Here is a 9,793-nt window from a genome sequence, read left to right on the forward strand (position 1 = left end):
TGCGGCTCATGTTACTCTCTTGTCACAGTTTTTCCCCCCCGTTTGTCACAAAAACTTCTCATTTGTGAAGGTGACTGTATTCAGATTACATCCGATAAAATAACAAGTTGGCATACAAGTGAGTTAGATAGTCTTTTGCAGTTCTCTTTTTTGCGTATTCTGATTAAATTCAGCCTGCAAATGACAACCAATGACAATACTACAATACTACAAATAGAGACCAGTCAGTCCTATGTAGATATATCGTTGAAGATTGTTGTTCACAAGTCACATAAGTCACATACATTTGGACTCCTAACTCACACAGGCATGTAAACCCATGAGTATGGTTCTCTCAAATGGAGTCTATTTAAATATTGTAATTCAGCCTTAAACAGAAGAAGCCAGATTGCACATAGTGGTGGCTCCGTTCAACTCAAGTGTACTTTTAAATGAACAGTTTTGTGTTCCCAAATCATTTTGCAGCGAAGGCTACCCTTTATTTAAATTCATACCTCAGTAGCCACAGACCAGAACTGGACCACTGTCCATCAGAGCATATATCAAACCAAATAACCTCGCTTCTCCAGGCCAAGCATTCATTCTGATTCAGCTGCCTGCTGAATTCGCATTTTGTAAACATATTTTAGTCTTTGTCCAGCTTCACATGTTTAATTACCACATGCGAATTTCAGGAGAATTACACAAAGAGCAGATCTTTGTTCTGGCAGGATGTGTGAATCAGTGGTGAAGTATAATTATTCTCAACAGGTCATGGCAGGTCTCTTTGGTGAAAGTGATACAGAGACAAATATAGTAGGTGGCTAGAATTCTTGCGAAATGCACATCTGGAAAGTTAAAAGAAAAAAAAAAAGCCATGTATGCATTTTGAGAAACAGAGGCAACGTCTAGTAAATAAGATATTAATTCAGCCGTGGAATGTTTGCCTTTAAAAATGAATTAGCGTAATCGAAAAGTAAATGATCCACAGGCTCTTCTTGCAATGCATAGCCAGGTCTTAATCAGAGGTGATAACATTCTTTACTCAAGTGACATTATTATGACAAGCAAAATACTGATATGATACAACTCAGTCATTTCACGTTTCAGAGATTAATGATCTCTCAAAATTAAAAAACACTCCTAAATAAGGGACAATAGGCATATGTTTCTTCCAAATATGGCTAGAACTAAATATAAAATGTATTAAGACGTATAAATGCTTATATTATTCTTTTGTACTGTACAGAGTGTGGACAAATTTGGCAACAGTGTATGCCAATTATGCCATTACACATTTTTAGTTTAAGTGAATTCAATTCAAGTGACTTGAATTGAATTACCACTAATTCCCTTTATTTGAAGCCTTACTGCTCTACTCTAGGACGCTGGTTAAAACCTGAATCAGTTTAGGACACAGGGATAAACTAACACCTTTAAGTGTCGTAATCTATTAACATAATCGTAGGAAGTATGTGAAGGTGGTCGTTTGCAGAAAAATCGACAGATTACCATCTGTCCGAGTTTTCAGATAAGGCTGCCGTTTTCACTGGAAAAATTGCATGTGAATGCAATCTACATGCCCTGCTGTATTTAGGAGCATTTAGGAGCTAAAGAGCCCATTTTTTTTCCCTCAGCAGTAGGTGCAAACCAAAAAAAGATCAACATGCTGTTGGTAGGTGTATTTTAGAAACCCTCTAACCTCCATGCTATGCTAAGCTAATCAACACAAGTGGTGGTCTAAAATGCTTATGTAGTATATGGTTCTCTTCCTGTCCCTCTTTCTGTTTCTGGGTTTATTGAATATGTTCATTGCTTTAAGGTTAAAGGTTACTTACTAGCTGTCTATAACAACGTTACCACTGATAACTGATAATATCTCTCTATAATCAAATATCCTCCACTGCCATGGCTCCCAGGGGGTGCGAACCTGTTTGGTAAATGCATCCATTATAGAGGGCCGCAGTGACGTCAATGCATACCCTCTATTGCCAAGTCATGTTTCCTTCCTTCACATTTATTTAATTCTACATAGTTCATACCAGCTGTCGGCTGATAAATACCTAATGTAAGGGGTCATGGTCTCTTTCAGTTTAATCTGTTTATAATTGTGGAGTTCCTGGAGATGAGAAAACATATCTAAGGAGAGTGTTGGAGGTGAACGGGAGGGGATTCTCGCACTGGCACCAAAGGTTCCCTCGGATTCGGCAAGGGGTTTTTTGACATGGTTCTGTCAAGTGAAGACTTGTCGGCGGCAATCAAAACTTACTTTTCTTCAGCGCATCGGTACACAACACTTACTTTCCTGCAAGGTGACCGTAGTCGAAAAGCTGCAAGCCGAAAAGCAGAATGACTCAGTGGCTTAAAAACGAATTAAAGAAATTGCTTCAGATATCACAAGGAATGTATGGCAGCAAGGTAACATGTACCAGTCAGTTCGTCTCAGTAACTGACTAAATCATGCAAACCCGCCAGTATAGCCCTTTAAAGACAAGATTCAAGCAGAACTCAACCCCCCTTACAGTGGACATGTGTTTCCTATCATGAGCGGCCTTACTAGACACAGTTTGCTGCCTGAGGCTCCAGCGTAAGACTGCCATTGTATCTCATTTAATGTGTTATTGTTTCAGCATTTTTTATTGTTGTTTAAGTTCACAAACCTTAGTCGTGATTTCACTGCTTAAAATGGCGACGTGGCCGGTATAGATCGCGGGCAGCTTATTCACCGTGGTGCTGGATAAATCTTGGTTCGTGCGTTTTTTTTTTTTTTGTTTTTTTTGTACGTGGATGGAGAAAAGTGCAGGTCAACCATCAATAGACAAGAAATAACGTTGGGAAAAAATGCTGCTTGTTTCGGCAGGTCCTCCTTTTTACGAGAAAAACAAAGACATGAACGTCTACATTAATCACAGAGGTGCGGCTTAATACGTGTCTAACATTACTTCTTGTTGCAGGGGGCATGTCCAAAACCCACGAAGGATTTGTGTAGAAAAACAAAGGAGGACCCCCCTGCTTCCCAAAACGGAATGCTTTCATGGTAAAGCAATATAATACCTTCAATATAATGTCTCACATACCAAGAATATTCATTTTTGCAGGAGCTGGTACCGAGTATAGCTGTAAAATCTCCACTATATCCCCCTTAGGCCAGATTGTTCATGCCAGCGTTCCATCAGAGCTTTTGATTTCACTCATGCACCTGACTAGATTTCAGCATTGTATAACACAATTTCACATGAAAACAATAAGTTGATGGATGCGAGGGGGGAAAACACCAGCAATAGGCTGTGGCATATAAGAAAGAAAGAAAGAAAGAAAGAAAGAAAGAAAGAAAGAAAGAAAGAAAGAAAGAAAGGTAATTTGCCTCGCAGCTCACAACAACTTTCACCTCATGTTTTACAGAGCAGTAAAATGTGTCTCGATGGGACACCGTGCGGATAGGCTGCGACACTAACACCCTGTTTTGTTATGCATAGTATGAAACACTTGAGGGAAGAGTCGGAGCCATGTGCGGGCCATGTGTGGTAGCGCTGCATTTACTCCGGCGCGCCAGTGAAGCCAAATAAGAGGCAGCTGCTTCGACAAGCTCTCATCCATTTAGAAAATTTTGTGCACCAACACGCAGAAATCTGCGCGCAGTGTGTAGTACAGTAATCACACAATGGAGCATAGTGGCAAATACCTTCCGAAACACGCTGCTTAGCCGTTGAGCAATTTTAGCCACGCGGTCCACATTTTGGCTGCGAGTGTCAGTCAATGACAGGTTTAACAGAAACACACGCGCGCACACACGTCCATATACAAGATGTTTGCATGTTTCTGTCTCGGAATTTAAACTGGAGGGCGGACATCGCTGAAAATGAAATAGAGGATGCTCATAAATCTGGAGTCCTCAGAACACATCTGTTTGTCGTTGCTTCTATTCCTTCCTCTAGTCTTCCCCTCCCTTTCATCCAAGGCTCTCAAACACAAAAACATTGACATATGATATATGTATATTTCTATATACAGTTTACCGTTCCATGCTGCCTGGCTGATATTTATGCGGTCGGCTTTTCTGAAAGGTCATTCGGACGTCAAAGAGGTCTCACAAATTCTGCATCGTCACATGACTGCGGTTTTTCCAGCCCGACAAACAAACTACTGTTCTCCTGGCAAACAATACGCCGGTAACTGTGCACTTCTCTCTCGTATAGCAAACAAGACAGCCAGTAAATTTCGTGAAGGCCATCACCACCATGTTTCCAGTAAATTAAGCACTGCTGCTGTTTTCCCCTCAGGTTCACAGTCTGCACATGCCCTAAACAGTAGTTTACTGATTGATTGACAAGCAGACAAAAGACTCGTATGTGATTATGTGTCAAGGGGGCGACTGAAACCAAATATGCAATGTGCCAGGTATTGAAAGTGCTGACTCAGTTCTCTTCACACACACCCCTTATTCATACAGGTGACACTCCCACCCTCCTCTCCCATACCAGCAAAAAGACACGTCTGTGCACATTCAAATCCGACCTGTATTTGGAAACCGAGACATCTCCTATTGACAGCGCGGTTGAGTTTTTACTCCAAGGTGTTCACATGGTCCATAATGATTAACATTTCACTCCAGTGCAGCGCAGGACAATGGAAGGGTAATGATTTCTGTGCTTTTCATCCAGAGTGTGTGTAAACACCCTCAGAGCAGAGAGGCTGAAAGTCGGCTTCACGCTCGAGGTCTCATTTGAAAGTCGTGCTCTACTTAATCGCCAAGCTTCATTTGCCGGATTAAATGAATGAAATAAATAAAAAGAGAAACAAATAACCTGCATTCTTCTCGTCTGGCATGTGGATGTGGTTTGGGTGGGTGTGGGATGCCATGTCCCCTTTTCAGGTTGCTGTGTGCATAGTGCCCTCTCATTAGTATAAACACTACCAGCAGGAGAGGCAGGATGTGAGCAGTAGGATTGGTGTTACTTTCTCTGGGGGTAAAGTCAATTAAGAGAAAATAGAAGAGATGAACTGGGTTCAATGGCCTTTTGACAAGAAAGGAGTTTTACATGTCAACCCATGTTTATTCCCACCGGCGTTTTTTTTTTTGTCTAAACATGCATTTACTCATTACTGCTTTAAGGAGGATCAAATGAACCCGCCCAGCAACACCCAGGCCTCTCCCCAAAAAAACAGCAAAACAGTCCCTGGTTTTCTTCTGTAGACAGACTCCTCCTGCTGGGACGTTTCCGTGCCACAGGGAAGCGGCATGTTTACTGTTAACTCTCACCACCACAATCATCATCATAAACGTACCGTGTCTGTGATAGCAGCCTCCCCACAAACGTTCACTGACAGGAATCATGTCATTTCTGGCTCACTGAGAATAATATTCAGCCATGGTAAATGGACTGTTGCAGAAAACAAACACTGTCACTTTTTTTTCTATTAACAAAAAATAAAAAAATAAAAAAAACACAACTCAAGGTGTACACTGTATTTTATTGACTGATTGACAGTTACAAAAATATAGTTTTTAATCCAAAGTGTAACAAATATATCGTAATCATTAGTAGTCCATCGATGATTCCACATAAAAGTTAAACAAGTTAAACATTTTCTCTAAGGTCTATCTTGGATGAGAAGTCCTAAAGTCCTAAAGCTCCAGGGAAAGTGAATATAAGAACACTTTATTAGCAACTTAAATCAATAAAACTTTGTGTAAGTAGAAGAATCAAAATGAACAGGTTTTAACCCTTCCTAAAGATTTCAATTTTGTGGAAAGGGGGAAACATCATAACTACTCTACATACATTAAGTAAAAGCTAAAAAAACCTGAAATGTTACGACAATAACTTTCGTCAAACATCTACGAGCAGCTGCACCGCAACACAACAAAGCTGCATTGCCACTGCAACTACATTTTCCTGAAATAGACCTAAAATGTGTTAAAGTCTCAGGAAATGACACTGTGTCACAAATCGCAAACCTAAACATCGTTAGATTCGAGCTGAGCTGAGGAGCGAGGGCAGCAGTGTCCATCATCACCTGTGTCATCTGTAACAAGGCTTAAGCCTTGGCAAACAAAGATTAGCTCCTAAGTATTTATCCAACTAAAGACTTCTCATCGATTCTTTGTTAAGCCGTTAAACGGTACTTACAGAAAGTCTACAAACTACGTCTGAATGCGCATGCCTTCGTTTAACAGTCCTTTCATCCAAGAGGGATTCAGGTTCCATACCTTTGAAAACTTGAGTCCAGTTCATGCTTCACCCTTTTCTACTCTGACAGCTCCACATACTAGCTGACTTATAGCCATGAACTTTTCACTTCATTTCTATCAATGGCTTATCAAGTACACCATCTTCTCTGCCAACCACAGAAACCGATCAGAAAATGTGACATTACTTTACCCTCGTTTTTCTCTTCAATATTAACTCTCTTTCCATGACTTTCAGATTGCATGCATACCCCTGCTCAAGAAACCAGAATGTTCAAACTACCACAACAAGGTCTGCATAAATAGTACAACCTTCAGGCCTCGTACAGAGGAGTAACAGTACCATCCTTCCACTCAATCAGGATTTCTCCTCGCTGTAAAGTGGGGGTAGACTGGGGGAGGCGCATGGCGTGCTCTGTCAGTCGGGCTCTTTCGCTGGCGACCGGGGACCCGGGAACGCTCGCCTCTGGTCTCGGAGTGTACGACTTCAGAACGCACACCACCTTCTTCCGTCTGACGCAGCAGGGCAGAAAAAAAAGAGACAAAGTGGATGGAAATTTTCTCCCTCATTGAGATTTTCTGATATAAGCTAGTAGCTACAAGTTGGCAGGTCTTTGTGTTTGTTACAGGCTCTATTTTAACAAAAAATGTGCTCAAACGTCCGTCACAAGTTCGCAGAGACTGGTGATGTTTTCAAATTGCTCACTTCTGCTGACCAAAACTTTGGCTATTTTACTGGAGTACTGAAGTACAAAATCTACTGTGTGTACACATGTGTTGCGTGTGTATTTAGTCACTCACCTGTTAGAGTAGACATTGAGAATAAGAATCACAGTCCCCAGAACCAGAGCCAAAGAGCTGAGTACCAGCATGGTTATCTTCCAGCCCATCCCTACGAACATTGACATTAGACACTGATCGTTGCTTTTAGACAACCCACATTTCAGCTCACATTGATTCCTAAATATCTTTTCCAGATATTTAATTTCTGTCAACACTCAAGAGACTGTAAATAAAAGCCTCTTAACATTCAGAGGACATGAAGCGCAACCTTTGCTTTAACTCGCATGCATCTATCGCCACCTAGTGGTGTAAGAAAGGAGATGCATTCATGTTGAAAAGGGACAATGGTTCTAAATCAGTAAGTATTTTAGATTAGATATATTTATCCCGAGGGAAATTGATAAAATCATTGGGCAAACTTACCGTAGTCCATGGTGAAAAAAACCATAGTGGGATCTGCAGGGGATTTGGTGCTCGAGGACGAATAAGTCGCATCTCTTCCAGGATATGGTTCTGTGACGTCAGTGATCATCACACCTCCCACTGGAGTGGGGTAAAAAAGAAGCAGGTCAATGAGAAAACGTATTAGCAATTGTTTAGCAATTAGCAATGCCATGCCATTAGCAATTTCCACCTCTCAGTGATGCTGTTGGTATGATTTTCAGGATGTCCAGGTACGCTTGTTTGAGTTCTGGTTTTGACAGTTTACAAGACGTCCAAGTCTTGTAAATGCATTTTAACAATGCATGAACACTGAGGTCTGAATACTGCCCTTGCTTGCAAGTGAAAAAATAAGGATGATTCCTAGATGTGAAGGATATCTGCCTGTAACTATTCTCTGCAAGTAAAGACATATGCCCTCGCAAGATCATATCTCAATACAGCACAAAGTGAGGTCCTTACATGTTTCAGCTTGTCTGTTTATATCGGAGTCATCATTTAGTTTCAACAGGTCTCCCCGATATTGGCGGGGTTGGTTTTGGTTGTGTGCGCCGTCTCTCCCACTGCACAGCGTTTGGTTATCAAGTGTCCGCCACCTGCTGCCCTGCAAGAGAAACAAAGTCATCTACAGCATACGTACATTTCTGAAGGACTTTCTATTACCTCTCTAAAATGTTGTTACCTGCTTATGTTCCCTTGAGAGAAACACCGAAGCGGATTCTTGCGAGGCGCTAAGGTGCAGCCCTCTCCCTATCAAAGTGAGGTGGCCTTTCTTGGAGCAGGCCCACGCCTGGCTGCTTGCCTGGCTGCTTGCCTCTCTGCTCAGATCCTCTGCCGCCTCTCCACTGCTTCCAGCTCTGAAGACGCAGGGCTGCAGGTGGACCCCTTCGTACTGCTCTCCCGGGGCGGTCAAACACTCCCGGGTGTGCTGACTGCTGAGTGCCTGGCTCTCTGGGATCCAGAGCCATTCTTGAAAAGACGAATACGGGCTGCATTCCTCCAGTGATACTCTACCACCCAGTTTTCCCTCTTGCACCTGCAGGCATTTACCTAGCAGCTTGTTCCTGATCTTCAAGCCAGGCACTTCTGTAAAGGGAGCATAGACGAGTTGCAAGAGTTGGAAAAATAAATGAATAAAAACAAAAATTTGGGACCACGGGACTGTGCTTAATTCACAGTTTTATTTTTCATGGAAGAAAATACATTAGTTATTGAGCTAGCGTCGTTGAGTTCACTATAGTACTGCTTACCAACACATGATATGCTAATAATTTTGCATGACAGGACACGAAAGCCCCTAGGCAGCTTCGTCATTATGACGTCTTCTGACATATATCGCTATATACAGTACAACTTAAGCAAATAATAAGAATAACGACAAATGGTTACACTGGTTTTAGCTCGGTAACAGCTAACAGCTAACTAGCTAAAAGGCCGTGGTGTACTACGTAAAGTTAAACAGGGCAAGTTTCTCTTAGCGAAACTACCCAGCAGCACCTGTTAATTAACACTGTTAAACTTTCTCAAGCTATTTCGGCCGTACAACAGACGACAAAATGCAAACTACTCGAGCATCTAACATTTTCGGCATTTTGAAATTATTCACGCTATTTTATGTCTCAGAAATCCGTGTGCTCCCGTAGGGAACCTAAACGAAAACCAGAGAGGAATCGTCACCGGGCTGTTTGCTAGTGGATTAAGCGACTTTAGACAAAACTTTTACCTTTAAAAATGACGGAGACAAACAAACAGACGCACAGAAGTCGTCTTCCCATGGCGGTAGCAGCGGGCGCTGTTAGTTAAAGTTGGATGGATGTGCAGCAAAAGTGTTTACCAAAAGGATGCATGTGGGAGGGAACGAAACTTCATGCGGTCTCTATCTGAGCAGCATCCATCACTGGGACGGATGAACAGAGCAGTGAGGTGCGGATCGATGCTGAAATGTCGATACTTCCGATACCTTTATGGTCTTGGATTCTCAAATCAAAATAACGGTAATTTCGATTCTTCAGTCATTCGAGGTAATGTAGGAACACAGAGGAAAGTAACTGAACTATTGAGTTGCGGCAACACAACAAAGCTTGTGCAACACCTCAGGTTGAACCACGACACTGTCGACTATACAAGGCATTTATAATGAGATGGACAGAAGAGGAGAGCACAGTGTCATGAGTTAAGATGCAAGTTTTTATTTTATAGTAGTTCTTAATAGTTAAACAATTTATTTTGGTGTTCTTTTTTTGTTTGTTTTCTAGTGTTGAACACCATGTGAAACACCATATTCACATATTTTGTACAAGCAGTGAAGGGTTGTAATTTACTTGGCTATAGTAAATGAGGCCACTATCTCAATATACTAGACTTCAAAATAAATAAATAAATAACTCTGTCTTGTATTCT

The 9,793-nt window shown here is 41.6% G+C and overlaps 1 protein-coding gene across 1 annotated transcript; it reads right to left on the bottom strand.

Moving 5' to 3' along the window:
- Positions 1–5,431: 5,431 nt before the first annotated feature.
- On the bottom strand, positions 5,432–9,278 carry si:dkey-245n4.2. The gene is made up of 6 exons (XM_047591765.1): positions 9,117–9,278; positions 8,076–8,479; positions 7,856–7,997; positions 7,376–7,495; positions 6,971–7,061; positions 5,432–6,682 (listed from the first exon to the last, which is right to left on the bottom strand). The coding sequence occupies exons 1-6, from the start codon at positions 9,166–9,168 to the stop codon at positions 6,484–6,486; spliced, it is 1,008 nt and encodes a 335-aa protein (XP_047447721.1). The 5' UTR covers positions 9,169–9,278; the 3' UTR covers positions 5,432–6,483.
- Positions 9,279–9,793: the final 515 nt, after the last annotated feature.

The sequence above is a fragment of the Mugil cephalus genome, chromosome 8 (assembly GCF_022458985.1).
Source record: "Mugil cephalus isolate CIBA_MC_2020 chromosome 8, CIBA_Mcephalus_1.1, whole genome shotgun sequence".
NCBI classification, from domain to species: Eukaryota; Metazoa; Chordata; class Actinopteri; order Mugiliformes; family Mugilidae; genus Mugil; species Mugil cephalus.

Bases quoted from the DNA above. Each gene is read 5' to 3' on its own strand.
- si:dkey-245n4.2 (XM_047591765.1), bottom strand. From the start codon at position 9,168: ATGGGAAGACGACTTCTGTGCGTCTGTTTGTTTGTCTCCGTCATTTTT. The intron at 8,480-9,116 runs GTAAAAGTTTTG...CTCCCTTTACAG, and splicing joins TGTCTCCGTCATTTTTAAAG to AAGTGCCTGGCTTGAAGATC. The intron at 6,683-6,970 runs GTGAGTGACTAA...CTGCTGCGTCAG, and splicing joins CTCAATGTCTACTCTAACAG to ACGGAAGAAGGTGGTGTGCG.